The sequence below is a fragment of the Gallus gallus genome, unplaced genomic scaffold (genome assembly GCF_016699485.2).
Source record: "Gallus gallus isolate bGalGal1 unplaced genomic scaffold, bGalGal1.mat.broiler.GRCg7b scaffold_60, whole genome shotgun sequence".
Lineage (NCBI taxonomy): Eukaryota > Metazoa > Chordata > Aves > Galliformes > Phasianidae > Gallus > Gallus gallus.
In genome coordinates this window covers 83515-103707 of record NW_024096012.1, presented here as the reverse complement: position 1 = coordinate 103707, position 20193 = coordinate 83515, and the positions used below count along the sequence as shown (strand labels likewise).

The window sequence follows — 20193 nt, the reverse complement described above, 5'->3', positions numbered from 1 at the left end:
GCTCTCCCAGTTACCCCCCAGCTCTCCCAGTTGCCTCCCAGCCCCTCCCAGTTGCCCCCCAGCCCCTCCCAGTTGCCCCCCGGTCCCCCTAAGTGCTCCCAGTTGCCCCCCAGCCTCTCCCAGTTGCCTCCCAGCCCCTCCCAGTTGCCCCCCAGCTCTCCCAGTTACCCCCCAGCTCTCCCAGTTGCCTCCCAGCCCCTCCCAGTTGCCCCCCAGCCCCTCCCAGTTGCCCCCCAGTGCTCCCAGTTGCCCCCCAGTCCCCCTAAGTGCTTCCAGTTGCCCCCAGCTCTCCCAGTTACCTCCTCAGCCCCTCCCAGTTGCCCCCTAGTGCTCCCAGTTGCCCCCTCACCCCCTCCCAGTTGCCCCCCAGTCCCCCTAAGCGCTCCCAGTTGCCCCCCAGCCCCTCCCAGTTGCCCCCCAGCTCTCATAGTTGCCCCCCCAGCCCCTCCCAGCTGCCCCCCAGCCCTCCCAGTTACCCCCCCCAGCTCTCCCAGTTGCCCCCCAGTCCCCCTAAGTGCTTCCAGTTGCCCCCAGCTCTCCCAGTTACCTCCTCAGCCCCTCCCAGTTGCCCCCTAGTGCTCCCACTTGCCCCCCCAGCCCCTCCCAGTTGCCCCCCCAGCCTCTCCCAGTTGCCCCCCGGTCCCCCTAAGTGCTCCCAGTTGCCCCCCAGCCCCTCCCAGTTGCCCCCAGTGCTCCCAGTTGCCCCGCAGCTCACAGACAGGTGTGCGGCAGGTTGGAGTCCATGCGGGGGTACCAGGCGTAGTCATACACGGTGTCGCCCCCCGGCACCCGCAGCGCCGGCGCCTGCGGCCCCAAAGCCGTCACCCCACAGCCCCCCCGGCCCCATAACCATCCCAACACCCCATAACCACCCCCACGATCCCATAAACCCCCCAACCCCATAACCACTCCCACAACCCCATAAACCCCCCGACCCCATAACCACCCCCAGGACCCCATATACCCCCGGACCCCATAAGCACTCCAGAACCCCAAAACCTCCCTCCTGTGACCCATAACACTCTCAGGACCCCATAACCACCCCGGGATCCCATCACCATCCACGCGACCCCATAACCACCCCCAGAACCACCCCCCCATGACCCATAATGCCTCTAGGATCCCATCACCCCCCCCAAGACCCCATAAGCCCCCCACATCCCATAACCATCCCCAGGACCCCATCACCTCCCCCAGGATCCCCTAACTTCCCCCCCCAGGACCCCCTAATCCCCCCCAGGACCCCCATCACTCCCCCTTAAGACCCCATCGCCCTCTCTGGGACCCCCTAAATCCCCCCCCAGAACCCCCTAAATCCACCCTTAAGGCCCCATCACCACCCCCATATCCCCTTAACCCCTCCCCAGGACCCCCTAATTCCCCCCGGGACCCCCCAAACCCCCCCCCTCTAAGACCCCCCCCCCTCACCAGGTCAGGCTGGGGGCCGCGGGGGGGGCCACAGAGAGCAGCAGGGAGGTCAAAGAGGCGCAGCACGTTGTCATCACTGCACGTCAGCACACAGGAGCCATCGGGGGCCCTAGGGGGGGGGGAGGTCGGAAATCATTGGGGGGTGGGGGGGTGTCCCTGATGCCCCCCCCCCCTCTCCCCACACCCCCCAACTCACCCCCCAGAAGTTGGGGGGGGGGGGGTTTTGCTCACCATTTGCAGCCCTTGAGGAAGTTTTCGGGGCGGAGGTTGAATTCCTGCCAGGCCCCCCCCACCAGGATTGGGGGGCGGCTCAGCTCATAGTGGGGTAGGCTAAATGGGGGGGGGGGGGGGGGGGGGGGGGGAGAGAATTATTAAGACCCCCCCCTTAAAAATAAGGGGGTTTTATATGTTTCTGACACTCTCCAATTAACGATTTTGAAGGGGGGGGCAACAGAAAACAGCACTGACCTCCACGCCCCCCCCCTTCCCCCCACCCTCAGATCACCCCCATATGTCCCCATGTGCCCCCCCAACGCCATCCTCAGCCCCCCCCCACCCCCCCCAGATATCCCCCCCCCCCTATCCCCAGGTGCCCCCCCCACCCCCACATAGAGCTGCACCCCATATACCCAGGTATGTCCATCCCCCCCCCCCCCCCCCCCCCCAAGCATCCAGGTCCCCTCCCCATGGCCCCAGATTACCCCCCCCCACCTCACCCTCGTGCCCCCCCCCCCCCCCCCCATGTGCCCCCCACCCCCCTATGTGCCCCCCTCAGACACCCCCCCCGTTGCCCCCCCCCAAACTCTCCAAGCACCACACCACCTTCCCCAGATGCCCCCCCTATACCCCCAGGTGCCCCCCACCCCCTCAGACAACCCCCCCCCTACCCCTACGTGTGCCCCCCCCCCATCTTTATCCCCCTCCCCTCATACATTTTCTGTCCCCCCCATACACTCAGGCGCCCCCATCCCTTCAGATACCCCCCCCACCTCTAGATGCCCCCCCCATCCTCAGCCCCCCCCCGGATGCAGGTGCCCCTCCACCCCCCTACATTCCCCCCCCCCCATCCTCAAGCACCCCCCTATGCCTCCCCCCCCAGTCTCCGATTGCCCCCCCACCTTTCCCAGGTGCCCCCCCAACCCCTCAAATACCCCCCCCCCCCCAACCTTTAGGTGCCCCCCCCCCCCTCCAGTGCTTCCAGGTCCCCCTCTACCCCCACAGATACCCCCCAAATACCCTACCCCATACCCCCAGGTGCCCCCCACCCCCTCAGACAACCCCCCCCCGTCTTCACCCCCCCTCCCCTCATACATTTTCTGTCCCCCCCCCCCATACACCCAGGCTCCCCCACCCCTTCAGATACCCCCCCCATCTCCAGGTGCCCCCCCCCAACCTCAGGTCCCCGTCCCCCCCCCCTCGTTGCTCCTCCCCATTCTCAGCCCCCTCCCTCTGCCCCCCCCCTCCATCCCACTCACTACATCTCCTCCATCTCCACATGGGCCGCTTCCTCCTCTTGGGGGGGGTCCGGGCCCGTGGGGAGCTCCATCTCGGGGGACTCCATAAGGGGGGGCTCAGCGAGGGGGGCTGCAAGAGTGGCGTCAGCGCTGGGACGACCCCTCCGCACAAACCCCCCCCCCCGGCCCAGCTCAGCCCCCCCCCCCCCCATCACCTTCCCCTATGGGCGCCGCCATGACATCGCCGGACCTGCTCGCTCAGATCTCGCGAGAGCTGCGCAAGCCGCCCCATTCGACCGCTCGCATCTCGCGAGAGCTCGCCGCGACCTCAACCTCTCGGGATTTCCTCCCTTCCCGCTCCGCGGGCGCTCTCGCGAGACCCCGCCTCGCGTCACCTCACCCGCCGCCATTTTGAGCCGCGCCGCGTAGTGGCGGCGGCGCCGCTCGGCCGCCTCGAAACACCTCAAAACTCCTCAAAACAGCCCTAAAATATCCCTAAAATGGCCCCGAACGCACCCAGACGCCGAGCTGGGGGAGGTGCGGGGCTGCGCGTGGGGAGGAGCGGGCCGGGCAGGCCGGGTCGGCGGGCTGAGGCCTGAGGCCTGCAGTGGCTGTGAGGAGCGGCCCCTGAGGGCAGCGCTGCAAGGACCTGCAGGTCCTGGTGGGTGAAAAACACACCCCGAGCCCGCAGGGTGAATAAAGGGCCCGTTGGTTGTATTGTAACCCGAGGAGCAGCATCCCATAACCCAACCCTCTGTGGGGATGGGAGGGGGGCGTTGGTTCTGCGTTGGGGAACCGGAAAGGGGGAATGGGGCTGAAGAAGGAGAGCAGAACCGCGGTTGTGTGTTGTGATCCGTCCTTAAGAAGGGCTGATGGGGAACAGTAGAAACGCCAAAGATGTTGATGGTGTATTTTAGAAGCATAGGTGGCGGGTTTGGGGTTAGGTATTGATTGGTTAATTTCCCTTTGTAAAGTTGGGGTGGATTTTAAGTGGTAGGAATAGCGTGAGTGTGGTATTGTGGGCTGGAAGGCGTGAGTGCGCAGCAGCGGGGCGATGGCCCTTTAAGGGGCGTGGTCAAACGGGGGGACGCTGCCCCTTTAAGGGGCGTGGCCAAACGGGGGGGACGCTGTCCCTTTAAGGGGCGTGGCCAAACAAGACGGGACCTAAAGGGGGTGTGGCCAAAGCGAACGTGACTCGAAAGGTGTGTGTGTGGCCAATGGGCACGCGAGGCCAAGAGGGGGGCGTGGCCAAAGCGAACGTGCCGCACAAGGAGGCGTGGTTAAGGGAAAGGTGTGGCCAATAGGCACGCGAAGCCGGAGGGCGTGGCTAATGGATGTGGTCGATATGGGGCGTGGCTTCTTTTGGCCACGCCCCCCGAAAAATACTCCCCTCTCCCACCGTGTCCCCAAATGTCCCCATGTGCCTCTCGTTGCCCCCCCACTGTGTCCCCCCCCCACAATGAACCTTATTGCCCCCCCAAAATGACTCTTGCTGCCCCCCCAATGACCCTTATTGCCCCCTCCCCCCCCAATGAGCTTTATTTCCACTTGGGGGGGGTCCCCTTTTATTCACATATGGGGGGGGTGTCCCCCTTTTATTAACATGGGGGGAGGGATCTTCTTTTTATTTACAGAGCTGGGGGGGGTCCCCTTTTTCCCATGGGGGGGTCCCCCTTTTATTTCTTTATGGGGCGGTCCCCTTTAATTTCCATGGGGGGGTCCCCCTTTTATTCCCATGTGGGGGGGGGGCCCCTTTTATCTACATATTGGGGGGGTCCCCCTTTTATTAACACGGGGGGGGTGTGTCTCCTTTTTATTTACAGAGCTGGGGGGGGTCCCCTTTTTCCCATGGGGGGGTCCCCCTTTTATACCCGTGGGAAGGGGGGGGGGGGGGAGGTCCCCCTTTTCCCATGGGGGGGGAGGGGGTGAAATGGGTGTGTGTGGGGGGGACGAAGTGGGGGGGTGCCGGTCAGCCATCTTCCCCCCCCCTCAGCGGCTGCAGTTCAGTGCCCCCCTTCACCTCTCCCCCCCCCCCTCCCAGCAATGGGTGCGGGGGGGTCCCGTGGGGAGGGTGGTGGTGGTGGGGGGGGGGCAGCGCTTCGTGGTCCCCCCCCTCGAAGGGTCTCCCTCTGGTTTCGGGCAGCAGATAGAAAGCGAAGAGCCACGAAGCTCCCAACAGGGCGGCGAACAGCACGAATACCAGCGGGCCCAGAGCGTGCTGCGGGGGGGTAATTAGTTCATTTGTTAATTAGGGCATGGGGGGGAGCTTAATTAGGGGGAGGGGAGGGGGCTCAGGGCCTCTTTGGGGGGGGTTTGGTGGGTAAAAGCCCATAAAAGACTGCCAACCTCCCCCCACTCCCTGCCCAAGAAGGACAGGGGGCCCAGAGCGTGCTGTGGGGGGGTAATTAGTTCATTAGTTAATTAGGGCATGGAGGGGGGCTTAATTAGGGGGGGAGGGGGCTCGGAGCCCCACCATAACACTCATAATCCCCCATAATCCCACCATAATCCCCGGTTATCCCCCATAATCCCAACAATCCTCCCAAAAACCTCTATAATCCCCCCATAAACTCCCATAATTCCTCCACAAACCCCCACAATCCCACCATTAACTCCCATAATCCCACTATAATCTCACCATAAACCCCATAACCGCACCATAAACTCCAGTAATCCCACCATAAACCCCCATAATCCCACCATAAACCCCCCTAATCCCATCTAATCCCCCCTAATCCCATCTAATCCCCCCTAATCCCATCTAATCCCATACCTGCAGCGCAGGGAAGGCCATCCCCACCACGAAGTTCCCGGCCCAGATCCCCCATAACCACATGTCCCCATAATCCCACCATAAACCCCCGTAATCCCACCATAAACCCCCTAATCTCACCATAAACCCCATAACCGCACCATAAACTCCCATAATCCCACCATAAACCCCCATAATGCCCCCATAATCTCACCATAAACCCCATAACCGCACCATAAACTCCAGTAATCCCACCGTAAACCCCCATAATCCCATCTAACCCCCCCTAATCCCACCATAAACCCCCCTAATCCCATCTAATCCCCCCTAATCCCATCTAATCCCCCCTAATCCCATCTAATCCCATACCTGCAGCGCAGGGAAGGCCATCCCCACCACGAAGTTCCCGGCCCAGATCCCCCATCACCACATGTCCCCATAATCCCACCATAAACCCCCGTAATCCCACCGTAAACCCCCTAATCTCACCATAAACCCCATAACCGCACCATAAACTCCCATAATCCCACCATAAACCCCCATAATGCCCCCATAATCTCACCATAAACCCCATAACCGCACCATAAACTCCAGTAATCCCACCATAAACCCCCATAATCCCATCTAATCCCCCCTAATCCCATCTAATCCCATACCTGCAGCGCAGGGAAGGCCATCCCCACCACAAAGTTCCCAGCCCAGATCCCCCATAACCACATGTCCCCATAATCCCACCATAAACCCCCGTAATCCCACCATAAACCCCCTAATCTCACCATAAACCCCATAACCGCACCATAAACTCCCGTAATCCCACCATAAACCCCCATAATGCCCCCATAATCTCACCATAAACCCCATAACCGCACCATAAACTCCAGTAATCCCACCATAAACCCCCATAATCCCATCTAACCCCCCCTAATCCCATGTAATCCCATACCTGCAGCGCAGGGAAGGCCATCCCCACCACGAAGTTCCCGGCCCAATTGGCAGCTCCAGCCAAGGCCACGGCTGCAGGTCGGGGTCCCTGAGGGAAGAGCTCTGCCGCCAGGAACCACGGGATGGGACCGGGGCCCAACTCAAAGAAGGTGACAAAGAGGAAAACCCCCAGCAGGCTGACAGCGCCCGCGCCCGGGGAGTCCTGGAAGTACGGGATTAGATGGGATTATGGCGGGATTAGGTGGGATTATGGGGGATTAGGTGGGATTATGGGGCTGTAGGGGTGTGGGATTATGGCACTATTTGGCACAGTAGTGATGCATGGCTCTTTGTACAGACATATACACTGCCTGGGAGTCCTGGAAGTACAGGATTAGGTGGGATTATGGTGGGATTATGGGGGATATGGGGGGATTATGGGGGATAAATACTCCATGGAGTCTCTATGGGTCTCTATGGGTTTCTATGGGGCACTGAGGGTCTCTCTATGGGGCGCTATGAGTCTCTGTGGGCGCTATTGGTCTCTATGGGTCTCTATGGGGCACTGAGGGTCTCTCTATGGGGCACTGTGGGTCTCTCTATGGAGCACTGTGGGTCCCTCTGTGGGGCACAATGGATCTCCATGGGGTCCCTATGGGGCACTGTGGGTCCCTATGGGGCGCTGAGGGTCTCTATGGGGTCTCTCTGGGTCTCTATGGGTCTCTATGGGGCACTGTGGGTCTCTCTATGAGGCGCTGAGGATCTCCATGGGGTCTCTATGGGTCTCTATGGGTCCCTATGGGGCACTGTGGGTCCCTATGAGGCGCTGAGGGTCTCCATGGGGTCTCTATGAGTCTCTATGTGTTTCTATGGGGCACTGTGGGTCTCTATGGGGCGCTATGGGGCAGGCTCTGACCTGCAGGCGCAGGCTGGCGGTGAGGCAGATGGCACAGACCAACATCCCCCCGATCCCCACCAGCTGCAGAGTGCGGCGGCCGGAGCGCTCCACCAGGAACAGCTGGGGGGGCAACGGGGGGTCAGTGGGGGGGGAAATGGGGGGCTATGGGGGGTCAGTGGGGGGCCGTGGGGGGGGACATGGGGGGTTATGGGGGGCAATAAGGGTAATGGGGGGTCAATGGGGGGCTGTGGGTGGGGAAATGGGGGGCTATGGCGGGGAAATGGGGTGCTATGGGGGGTGAGGGGGCAACGGGGGGTCAATGGGGGGCCGTGGGGGGGAAAGTGGGGGGCAACGGGGGGTCAGTGGGGGGCCGTGTGGGGGAAATGGGGGGCTATGGGGGGTGAGGGGGCAACGGGGGGTCAATGGGGGGCCGTGGGGGGGGGAAGTGGGGGCAATGGGGAGTCAGTGGGGGGCCGTGTGGGGGAAATGGGGGGCCATGGGGGGTGAGGGGGCAACGGGGGGTCAATGGGGGGCCGTGGGGGGGGAAATGGGGGGCTATGGGGGGTCAGTGGGGGGCCGTGGGGGGGGAAATGGGGGGGTTATGGGGGGCAATAGGGGTAATGGGGGGTCAATGGGGGGCTGTGGGCAGGGAAATGGGGGGCTATGGGGGGTGAGGGGGCAACGGGGGGTCAATGGGGGGACGGGGGGAATTGGGGGGCAACGGGGGGTCAATGGGGGGCCGTGGGGGGGAAAGTGGGGGGCAACGGGGGGTCAGTGGGGGGCCGTGTGGGGGAAATGGGGGGCTATGGGGGGTGAGGGGGCAACGGAGGGTCAATGGGTGGCCATGGGTGGGGAAATGTGGGGCAATAGGGGCAATGGGGGATCAGTGAGGGGCCATGGGGGGGAAATGGGGGGCTGTGTGGGGGGAAATGGGGGGCTATGGGGGATCAGTGGGGGGCCATGGGGGTGAAATGGGGGGCTATGGGGGGTAATAGGGGCAATGGGGGGTCAGTGGGGGGCCATGGGGGGGGGAAATGGGGGGCAGTAGGGGCAATGGGGGGGCAACGGGGTCAGTGGGGGGCAATGTGGGGGGCGTGGTTTGAATGGAGGGGGCGTGGTCAGACCGAGGGGGCGTGGCCAGAATGGGGGGGCGTGGTCTGAACGGGAAGTGGTCAAAGGGGGCGTGGTTGGTATCGAGGGGGCGTGGCATGCGTGAAGGAGGCGTGGTCATAAAGCAGGGGGCGTGTCCTGGGGTGTGTCCCGGGGGCTGTGGGGGGGGTTGGGCTCTCACCGAGAGCAACGTGGCGGCCACGTTGACCACCCCGACCCCGATGGTGGCCACGGCGGGCTGCCCCACCCCCGCGCCTTCAAAGATGGCCGTGGAGTAATAGAAGATCTGCAGGAAAGGCCACGGTCGCGTCAATCCCCCCCAAAGCCACGCCCACTTCCGGCCCAGGCCACGCCCACTTCTGGCACAAGACACGCCCACTCCCATCAGGACACGCCCATGATTCCCAAGTCGTGCCCGCAATCCAGAAGCCCCACCCACATCGCCCAAGCCACGCCCACAACCCCGAGGCCACGCCCACGTGTTCTTTGCCACTCCCAGATCCGTCCCAGGCCACGCCCACATCCACCAGGACACCCCCAAGATCCAAAGCCCCGCCCACAATCCAAAAGGCCCCGCCCACACCTCTCAAGCCACGCCCATAACGCCGAGGTCACGCCCACCTATGTCTCACGCCACGCCCACACTGCTCAAGCCACGCCCACATCCACCAGGAGCATCCCAATATCCAAAGCCCCGCCCACAACCTCGAGGCCACGCCCATACCCGCAGCACTCCCCTTAAGTTCCAAAACCCCGCCCACAACCCATGAGGCCCCGCCCACAGTCCCGAGGCCACGCCCACCTCTCTCAGGCCACACCCACCACTCAAAGACGGCACCAAATCCAAAGCCACGCCCACATCCTTCAGGCCCCGCCCAGAAACCAGAAGGCCACACCCACAGCCGCCCGCAGCCACGCCCACCCCAGACTCTGGCCACGCCCCCCAATCCCAGGCCACGCCCCCATCCCTCCGGCCCTGTGCAGCTCCTCACAGCCCTATATAACCCTGTGACCCCAGGACCCTGACCCCATGACCCCGTGACCCTGTGACCCCTGACCCTGTGACCTCTGACCCCATACCACATTAAAGCCATCAAACTGCTGGCTGAGCTGAAGCCCAATGGCCATAATACCCCCCACACACCTCCGTCACCCCCAACCCTGTGACCCCGTGACCCCATGACCTCTGACCCCGTGACCCCATGACCTCTGACCCCGTACCGCATTGATGCCGGAGAGCTGCTGGCTGAGCTGTAGCCCAATGGCCACCACCAATGGCTGTCGCAGCCGGGGGCTCCCCAGGAGGCGGAGCACCCCCATTCGGGGGGTGGGGCCTCGAAGCTCCGCCCCCAGCGCCTCAAGCTCCGCCTCCGCCGCCTCCGGACCCAATAGGAGCGTGAGGGCTGCGGGGAGGGGCGGGGTTATGGGGCGGGGGGTCCAATAGGAGTGCGGGGGCTGGGGGGGGCGGGGTTATGGGGCGGGGGGTCCAATAGGAGTGCAGGGGCTGGGGGGGGGGCAGGGTTATGGGGTGTGGGGTCCAATAGGAGTGCAGAGAATGCGGGGTGGGGGCGGGGTTAAGGGGTGGGGGGTGCAATAGGAGTGCGGGGGATGGAGGGGGTGGGGTTATGGGGTGGGGAGCGGTGTGTGGGGCAGTGTGTGGGGTTATGGGCACAGATGTGGTGTGTATGGAGTTATGGGGCACAGATGTGGGGTGTATGGGGCAATGTGTGGTGTTATGGGGCACAGATACGGGTTGTCTTGGGTTATGGGGCACGGATGTGGGATGTATGGGGTTATGGGGCAATGTGTGGGGTTATGGGGCACAGATGTGGGGTGTATGGGGCAATGTGTGGGGTTATGGGGCACAGATGTGGGGTGTATGGGGCAATGTGGGGCAATGTGTGACAATGACAACGAGAATGACCACAGCAATGACCATAACAGTGACAATGATGACAACCGTGACGATGATGATGAAGATGATGATGAAGATGACGATGAGGATGACGATGATGAAGGTGACAATGACAGTAACAGCAATAAGGACAACAATGAGGACAATAACAACGACGACGGCAATGGGGACGACCACAACAACGACGATGATGGTGGTGGTGGTGATGAAGATGACAATGCCAGCAATGGTGATGAGGAGGATGATGAAGATGATGAGGAGGATGATGAAGATGATGATGATGATGACGATGATGATGACAGCAATGAGGACAACAATGAGAACAATAACAATGACAACGACAACGAGGATGACCACAGCGATGACCGTAACCGTGACGACGATGACGACGATGATGATGAAGATGAAGATGATGAGGATGAGGATGATGAAGATGATGATGATGATGAAGATAATGAGGATGAAGATGACAATGACAGTAACAGCACTGAGGACAACAATGAGGACAATAACAACAACGACAGCAATGGGGACGACCACAACAATGATGATGATGGTGGTGGTGGTGATGAAGATGACAATGCCAGCAATGGTGATGAGGAGGATGATGAAGATGATGAGGAGGATGATGAAGATGATGATGATGATGACGATGATGATGACAGCAATGAGGACAACAATGAGAACAATAACAATGACAACGACAACGAGGATGACCACAGCGATGACCGTAACCGTGACGACGATGACGACGATGACGATGAAGATGAAGATGGTGAGGATGAGGATGATGAAGAGGATGATGAAGATGATGATGATGAGGATGAAGATGACCATGACAGTAACAGCAATGAGGACAACAATGAGGACAATAACAATGACGACGGCAATGGGGACGACCACAACAATGATGATGATGATGGTGGTGGTGATGAAGATGACAATGCCAGCAATGATGGAGATGATGAAGATGATGAAGATGAAGATGATGACGATGATGATGACAGCAATGAGGACAACAATGAGAACAATAACGATGACAACGACAACGAGGATGACCACAGCGATGACCGTAACCGTGACAACGATGACGATGATGACGATGAAGATGAAGATGATGAGGATGATGATGATGAAGATGATGAGGATGAAGATGACAATGACAGTAACAGCACTGAGGACAACGCTGAGGACAATAACAGTGACGACGGCAATGGGGACGACCACAACAATGACGATGATGATGGTGGTGGTGATGAAGATGACAATGCCAGCAATGATGAAGATGATGAAGATGATGAAGATGAAGATGACGATGATGATGACAGCAATGAGGACAACAATGAGGACAATAACAATGACAATGACAACGAGGATGACCACAGCGATGACCGTAACCGTGACGACGATGACGACGATGATGATGAAGATGAAGATGATGAGGATGAGGATGATGAAGATGATGATGATGATGAAGATAATGAGGATGAAGATGACAATGACAGTAACAGCACTGAGGACAACAATGAGGACAATAACAACAACGACAGCAATGGGGACGACCACAACAATGATGATGATGGTGGTGGTGGTGATGAAGATGACAATGCCAGCAATGATGAAGATGATGAAGATGATGAAGATGAAGATGATGACGATGATGACAGCAATGAGGACAACAATGAGAACAATAACAATGACAACGACAACGAGGATGACCACAGCGATGACCGTAACCGTGACACCGATGACGACGATGAGGATGAAGATGAAGATGCTGAAGGCGCTGAGTGCGTACCATGCATGGCAGCCCCACGGCGCTCTCTCCCCAGGAGGAATCGGGGGCTCTCAGGGCAGCGCGGCAGCAGCAGAGCCTGCAGGGCCGCCGGGCACAGCCCCAATCCCAGCAGCAGCGGCCAGCGCCGCGCCGTCCCCAGCAGGGCTCCCAGGCCCAGCACCTGCGAGGGGAGACGGGAATCCTGTCCTGTGGGGCGGAATCCCAGCCTACGTGCCCTAAAGCCATCCTATGGGGGCATAATCCCATCCTATGGGGGTGGAATCCCATCCTATGGGGTCATAATCCCATCCTATGGGGTCATAATCCCATCCTATGGGGGCGTAATCCCATCCTATGGGGGCATAATCCCATCCTATGGGGGCATAATCCCATGCTATGAAGTCATAATCCCATCCTATGGGGCGGAATCCCAGCCTACATGCCATAAAGCCATCGTATGGGGGCATAATACCATCCTATGGGGGTGTAATCCCATCCTATGGGGTCATAATCCCATCCTATGGGGGCGTAATCCCATCCTATGGGGGCATAATCCCATCATATGGGGTGGAATCCCAGCCTACGTGCCCTAAAGCCATCCTATGGGGGCATAATCCCATGCTATGAGGTCATAATCCCATCCTATGGGGCGGAATCCCAGCCTACGTGCCATAAAGCCATCCTATGGGGGCATAATCCCATCCTATGGGGGTGGAATCCCATCCTATGGGGGCATAATCCCATCCTATGGGGTCATAATCCCATCCTATGGGGGCATAATCCCATCATATGGGGGTGGAATCCCAGCCTATGTGCCATAAAGTCATCCTATGGGGGCATAATCCCATCCTATGGGGGTGGAATCCCAGCCTACGTGCCATAAAGCCATCCTATGGGGGCATAATCCCATCCTATGGGGGCATAATCCCATCCTACGGACGTGTAATCCCAACCTATGTCCCATACAGCCATCCTATGGGGGCGTAATCCCATCCTATGGGGTGGAATCCCAGCCTACGTGCCATAAGGCCATCCTAGGGAGCATAATCCCATCCTATGGGGTCATAATCCCATCCTATGGGGCATAATGCCATCCTGTAGGGGCGTACTCCCATCCTATGGGGGTGTAATCCCTTCCTGCGGGGGTGTAATCCCGTTCTATGGGGTCATAATCCCATCCTATGGGGGTGGAATCCCATCCTATGGGGTCAAAATGGGTGATTTTTGGTTAAATGGGGGATATTTGGGGTGAAAATGGGTGATTTTGGGGTTAAATGGGGGATTTGGGGGTTGAAAATGCATGATTTTGGGGTTATTTGGGAATTCCCCCCATTGCCCCCAAACCGTCCCCCAAATCCCTCTATTCACCCCCAACCCCCCCTGCGTTGCCCCTCAGACCCCTCTCTTGACCCCACATTCCCCCCACATTCCCTTCATTTACCCCAATTCACCCCAGGCCCCCCTTTGGCCCCATCCCCCCCTCCCCCAAAGACCACGTTGGGACCCCCCACATCCCCTCTTATTGGCCCCAAATCCCACTCAGAGCCCCCCAAACCTCCCCAAATCCCCCCATCCCCGCCCCCCATCCCTGCCCCCCCCATACCTGTGCCCCCAGGATGCCGATGACGACGGCCAATTGATGCAGGGTCCCCAGAGCCCCCCGTAGGTGGGTGGGGGCGATCTCCCCCACGTACATTGGCACCAGCCCTGAGACCAGCCCTGAGTGTGGGGAGAGGGAAAAGCGTGTGGGCTCCGTCCCCTTTAAGAGGTGACGTTGCCCCTTTAAGAGGAGGCAGCGCCCCTTTGAAGTCGGTGTTGCCCCGTTAAATTGGGGCACCGCCCCTTTAAGGGGTGATAGTGCTCCTTCAAGAGGTGACATTGCCCCTTTAAGAGGAGGCAGCGCCCCTTTGAAGTCGGTGTTGCCCCGTTAAATTGGGGCACCACCCCTTTAAGGGGTGATAGTGCTCCTTTAAGAGGTGACAATGCCCCTTTAAGAGGAGGCTTCACCCCTTTGAAGTCAGTGTTGCCCCTTTTAATTCGGGCCCCGCCTCTTTAAGAGTTGACGTTGCCTCTTTAAGGGGTGACAATGCTCGTTTAAGAGATTACATTGCACCTTTAAGAGATGATGCTGGCCCTTTAAGAGGTGACATCACCCCTTTAAGATGAGGCATTGCCCCTTTGATTGCCCCGTTAAATTGGGCACGGCCCCTTTAAAGGGTGACATTGCCCCTTTAAGGGGTGACGTTGCCCTTTTAAGGGGTGATGATGCTCCTTTAAGAGGTAACATTGCACCTTTAAGAGATGGTGTTGGCCCTTTAAGAGGTGACATCGCCCCTTTAAGAAGTGGTGCTGTCACTTTAAGAGATGACATTGTCCCTTTCAGAGATGACATCACCCCTTTAAGAGGTGGCACTGCCCCTTTAAGAAGCGGTGCTGTCACTTTAAGAGACGGCATTATGCCTTAGAAAGGCGACATCGCCCCTTTAAGAGGTAACATCATTCCTGTGAGGGACGACATTGCCCTTTTAAGATCAAGCATGACCCCTCGAAGAGCAGACCTCGCCCTTTTAAGGGGCGGGGCTGTGCAGGGCCGAACTCGCTTCCTATTGGCCGATACCTGAGTAGGCGCCGAGCAGGAACCGACCAATGATGATGAGGACGTAGGAGGGGCCCCACTTGGCCGCGCCCATCATGGCCCCGCCCACAAAGGCCAAGGCGTTGGTGGCGATCATGGCGTGCTTCCTGGGGGCGGGGCCACGTCAGGCCACGCCCACCTCGTGGCCCCATTGACCCCAATGACCCCATTGACCCCATTAACCCTATTAACCCCATTGATCCCATTAACCCCATTAGCACCATTAACCCCAGTGATCCCATTAACCCCAATGATCCTACTGACCCCACTGGCCCTATTAACCCCACTGACCCCAATGATCCCATTGACCCCATTGACCCCATTAACCCCAGTCATCCCATTAACCCTAATGATCCTACTGACCCCTACTTTCCCACCTCCAAATCACCACCCCATGAAGCCCCTCCCTCCCGGAAGCCCCCCCCGGATACCCCACCCCCGGAAGTGCCCCCAAGCCCCTCCCCCTTTAACGCCCACCCCCGGAAGTGCCCCCTAGGACCCCCTCCCCCCCCCCTTTCTCACCTCCAAATCACCACCCCATGAAGCCCCTCCCTCCCAGAAGCCCCCCCCAAAACCCCCGCCCACCGGAAGCTCCGCCCACACCGGAAGCGCTGCCCACACCAGAAGCCCCGCCCCCCCAGACCCCCACCCACCAGAAGCGCCGCCCCCCACCGGAAGCCCCGCCTCCACCGGAAGCCCCGCCCACCGGAAGCTCCGCCCACACCGGAAGCACTGCCCCCACCGGAAGCCCCGCTCCCCCCCCCAGACCCTCACCCACCGGAAAGCTCCGCCCACACCGGAAGTCCCGCCCCACCGGAAGTCCCGCCCCCACCGAAAGCCCCGCCCACCTGCCGAGGCGCTCAGCCACCACGCCCACCATCAGCGACGCCATCATCCCCCCCACGGAGAAGATGGCGACCGACAGAGCCCAGAGGGTGGAGACGGTCGTGGGGGGGGGCGGCTCCCCCCAGCGCTGCGTCCACGTCGTGTTGTATTCATCTTCCAGGACCTGCGGGACGTGGGGAGGGGGGGGGGGGGGGGGCCAAGATGGCGGCAGCCCAATGGGAACCCAATGGGAACCCAATGGGGACTCAATGGGAACCCAATGGAGATCAATGGGAACCCAGTGGGAACCAATATGGAACCCAATGGAATCTCAATGGGATCCAATATGGCACAAAATGGGATCTCAATGGGAACCAATATGGAACCCAATGGGATCCAATATGGAACTCAATGGGATCTCAATGGGAACCCAATGGAGCTCAATGGGAACCCAATGGGAACCAATGTGGAACCCAATGGGATCTCAATGGGGTCCAATATGGCACAAAATGGGATCTCAATGGGAACCAATATGGAACCCAATGGGATCTCAATAGCATCCAATATGGAACCCAATGGGATCTCAGTGGGAACCAATATGGAACCCAACGGCATCCAATATGGAACCCAATGGGAACCAATATGGAACGCAATGGGATCTCCATGGGAACTCAATGGAGCTCAATGGGAACCAATATGGAACCCAATGGGATCTCAATGGGATCCAATATGGCACCCAATAGAAACCAATATGGGAACCAATATAGAACCCAATGGGATCCAATATGGAACCCAATGGGAACCAAAATGGAACCCAATGGGAAACTCAAATGGGAACCAATATGGAGCCCAATGGGAACCCCAAAGAGAACCCCAATGCGAACCCAGTGTGCCCCCCCCCCCTCCCAGAACCCCCCGTCCCCATCCCCACCTTTTGGGGTGCGTTGATGACCCCCACGTGGTATCCGACCTGCAGTGACCCCAAAACCGCCGTCCCCACCGCCATGGCCAGGGTGGGGGTCAGCCCGGGGGGGGGCGGCGCATCCGCATCCTGCAGACAGTGGGGACATTGGGGTCAGTGCGGTCAATAGGGACATTGGGGTCAGTGGGGTTAGTGGGGACACTGGGGTCAATGGGGACATTGGGGTCAGTGGGGACATTGGGGTCAGTGGGGTTAGTGGGGTTAATGGGGTCAATGGGGACATTGGGGTCAGTGGGGACATTGGGACAATGGGGGACACTGTGGGGGGGACATGGGGGGGGCATTGGGGACAATGGGGGACCATTGGGGGGCCATTAGGGGTGGCCTAAGGCGGACTTGGGGACACGGGGGGGGGGGGCACTGGGGACATGAGGGGACATTGGGGACATGAGGGGACATTGAGGGGGGACATGGGGGGGGACACGAGGGGGGGACATTGGGGACATGGGGGGACATTGGGGTGGCATAAGGGGACATGGGGGGGACACGAGGGGGGACATTGGGGACATGAGGGGACATTGGGGGGTGAGACGAGGTGACATTGGTGACAATGGGGGGGGGGCATTGGGGACAATGGGGGACCATTGGGGGGCCATTGGGGGTGGCCTAAGGCGGACTTGGGGACACGGGGGGGGGGGGGGCACTGGGGATATGAGGGGACATTGGGGACATGAGGGGACATTGGGGGGGGACATTGTGGTGGGACACGAGGGGGGGACATTGGGGACATGGGGGGGCATTGGGGTGGCATAAGGGGACATGGAGGGACATTATGGGGTCATGGGGGGGAATGGGGGGACACTGGGGCCTTAAGGGACATTGGGGGGTGAGACGAGGTGACATTGGGGACAATGGGGGGGGGGGAATGGGGACATGAGGGACCATTGGGGGTGGCATAAGGGGGACAATGGGGACATGGGGGGGCATTGGGGTGGCATAAGGGGACTTTGGGGGGGGGACACGAAGGGGAGACACGAGGGGGGGACATTGGGGACATTGGGGACATGGGGGGGCATTGGGGACATGGGGGGACATTGGGGTGGCATAAGGGGACATTGGGGGGGACACGAGGGGGGGACATTGGGGACATGGGGGGACATTGGGGTGGCATAAGGGGACATGGGGGGGACACGAGGGGGGACATTGGGGACATGGGGGGGCATTGGGGTGGCATAAGGGGACATGGAGGGACATTATGGGGTTATGGGGGGGGGAATGGGGGGCCATTGGGGGTGGCCTAAGGGGGCCATTGGGGACATGAGTGGAGAGGACCTTGGTGAGCCGGGGGGGGGACATTGGGGACACGAGGGGCCACTGGGGGGGGTGACACGAGGTGACATTGGGGGCTCCCCCCCCCCCCCCCCTTAATGGGGCTCCTTAATGGGCCGCCCGGCCCGCATTGCCCCTATAAGGACAGAGCGGCGCTGCGGGGTGGGGGGGGCGGAGGGGGGGCAGCGACGTGCGGGGTCGTTGGACCGCCTATAGGGAGGGGGGGGGGTGGCTTAATGACCCCCCTCTAATTAGCGCTAATTAACCGCCTCTGTGCTCGTGAGCGCCTGTGAGCCTCCCTGAGAAGTCCCCTCCACTTAACCAGCCCCCCCAGACTCAATTAGGTCGCTAATTAACCCCGCTTATTGCCTCTCTAATTAGCCCTCTAATTACCCCGCTGATTACCCCACTAATTGCCCCCTTGATGACCCTCTCAGTCCCAATTAACCCTTAATTAACCCCCTAATTACCCCCAACCCATACATCCCTGCAGTTACTCCCTTTAACCCCCCCAGCTTTAATTACGCCCCTAATCACCCCTCTAATTACCCAGTTAATTACCCCTAATGACCCTCAATGTCCCAATTACTCCCTTAATTAACCCCTAATGATCCTCTCAGCCCCAATTAACCCCTAATTAACCTCCTAATTACCCCCAACGCATACATCCCTTTGGTTACTCCCTTTACCCCCCCCAGCCCTAATTATGCCCCTAATTACCCCTCTAATTACCCCATTGATTACTCCTATTGACCCTCTCAGCCCCAATTAACCCCTAATTACCCCATTGGCCCTCTCAGTCTCAATTAACCCCTAATTAACTCCTAATGATCCTCTCAGTCTCAATTAACCCCTAATTAACCCCCTAATTACCTCCAACCCATCCATCCCTTCATTTACTCCCTTTACCCCCCCAACCCTAATTACGTCCCTAATTACTCAATTAATTACCCAATTAATTACTCCTAATGACCCTCTCAGGCCCAATTAACCCCTAATTAACTCCTAATAACCCTCTCAGTCCCAATTAACCCCTGATTAACCCCTTAATTACCCCCCATCCCGCATCCCCAAGCATTCACTCCCCTAATTATGCCCTTAATTACCCCTCTAATTATCTCCTTAATTAACCCAAAAGACCTTCTCTGTCCCAATTACACCCTTAATTAACCCCTACTGATCCTCTCGGTCCCAATTAACCCCTAATTAACCCCTTAATTACTGCCCACCCCACATTTACTGCTTTAAATCCCCCCAAGCCTAATTGCACCCTTAATTACTCCTCTAATTATTCCCTTAACTAGCCCCTAACGACCTCTTAGCTTCAATTAGCCCCTAATTAATCCCTAATAACCCTCTCAGTCCCAACTAACCCCTAATCAACCCCCTAATTATGGCCCACCCCACATTTACTCCCCTAAATCCCCCCCAAACCCAATTAGTCCCCTTAATTAACCCCTCTAATTACCCCCTAAATCCCACTTACTCATTAACGAGGCACTAAAAGTCCCTTAAAACCCAATTAACCACCTCATTAATCCCTCATTAGTCCAGGAGCCCCCAACGCCCCACTAATTACCCCCTAATTGCCCCCTACCCCTAATAACCCCCCTAATTACCACCTTATTACCCTCTAATTGCTCCCTAATTAACGCTTAATTATCCCCGAGCCTAAATGTCCGTTAATTATGCCTTAATTAGCCCTTAATTACAACGCTTTATAACTCCAACCTTTAATTACCCCTAAATTAACCCCTGAATTCCCCCCAATTATCTTCTAATTAACCCTTTGCCCTGATTACCCCTTAATTACGTCCCAGTCCCTAATTACTCCCTAATGACGCACACTATCCCCCTCATTAACCCCTAATTACCCCCTCCATCCTTCTAATTACCCCCTTAATTACCCCTCTAATTGCCCTTCCCAGCCCTAATTAACCCCAACTCATAATTAGCCTCTCATCAGCCCATTAATTACCCCCAACCCCCCTAATTACCCCTGCAGCCCCAATTCCTCCCTCCATTACTCCCCTAATTACACTCCTAATTAACCCCACAGCTTTTAATTACTCCTAATTACCACAACACCACCCCTATTTACCTTCAAATACCCACTAATTGGCATCTTAATTACCCCCCCCACCCTTAATTAAGCCCGCTAATTAACACCCCCCCCCCCCCCATGTACCTCCTCCTCATTCTGGATCTGCTGGAATCCAATCGGCAT

At 58.7% G+C, this 20193-nt stretch overlaps 3 protein-coding genes across 4 annotated transcripts in view; 1 reads left to right on the top strand and 2 right to left on the bottom strand.

Moving 5' to 3' along the window:
* Positions 1-3953, bottom strand: part of WRAP53 (WD repeat containing antisense to TP53) — a 13699-nt gene extending 9746 nt beyond the window's left edge. The window contains exons 1-5 of one of the 2 annotated variants that reach the window (XM_040657196.2): positions 3098-3953; positions 2904-3012; positions 1660-1758; positions 1429-1537; positions 716-804 (exon numbers count right to left, since the gene is read on the bottom strand). In XM_040657196.2, the coding sequence (XP_040513130.1) occupies positions 716-804; positions 1429-1537; positions 1660-1758; positions 2904-3012; positions 3098-3119 (428 nt within the window). In that variant the 5' untranslated portion in view covers positions 3120-3953. Of the gene's footprint in view, positions 1-715; positions 805-1428; positions 1538-1659; positions 1759-2903; positions 3013-3097 lie in introns of those variants that run through there. The other variant, XM_040657197.2, reaches the window with a different exon arrangement.
* Positions 3281-13552, top strand: LOC124417579 (uncharacterized protein DDB_G0290685-like). The gene is made up of 4 exons (XM_046906201.1): positions 3281-3543; positions 5026-5110; positions 6584-6784; positions 10508-13552. Exons 3-4 carry the CDS (start codon positions 6699-6701, stop codon positions 12846-12848), a joined length of 2427 nt encoding a protein of 808 aa, XP_046762157.1. The 5' UTR covers positions 3281-3543; positions 5026-5110; positions 6584-6698; the 3' UTR covers positions 12849-13552.
* Positions 13435-20193, bottom strand: LOC107049937 (solute carrier family 2, facilitated glucose transporter member 4-like). The gene is made up of 6 exons (XM_046906205.1): positions 20155-20193; positions 16647-16766; positions 15739-15899; positions 14873-14997; positions 13859-13974; positions 13435-13455 (listed from the first exon to the last, which is right to left on the bottom strand). The coding sequence occupies exons 1-6, from the start codon at positions 20191-20193 to the stop codon at positions 13435-13437; spliced, it is 582 nt and encodes a 193-aa protein (XP_046762161.1).

Excerpts from the sequence above, each read along its gene's own strand:
- LOC124417579 (XM_046906201.1), top strand. The coding sequence starts at position 6,699 with ATGGGACCGGGGCCCAACTCAAAGAAGGTGACAAAGAGGAAAACCCCC. Across the intron at positions 6,785-10,507 it reads GCGCCCGGGGAGTCCTGGAA|TGACAATGATGACAACCGTG; the intron begins GTACGGGATTAG and ends TGACCATAACAG.
- LOC107049937 (XM_046906205.1), bottom strand. The coding sequence starts at position 20,193 with ATGCCGATTGGATTCCAGCAGATCCAGAATGAGGAGGAG. Across the intron at positions 16,767-20,154 it reads AGATCCAGAATGAGGAGGAG|GATGCGGATGCGCCGCCCCC; the intron begins GTACATGGGGGG and ends CACTGTCTGCAG. Across the intron at positions 13,975-14,872 it reads CCTGCTCGGCGCCTACTCAG|GGCTGGTCTCAGGGCTGGTG; the intron begins GTATCGGCCAAT and ends CCCCACACTCAG.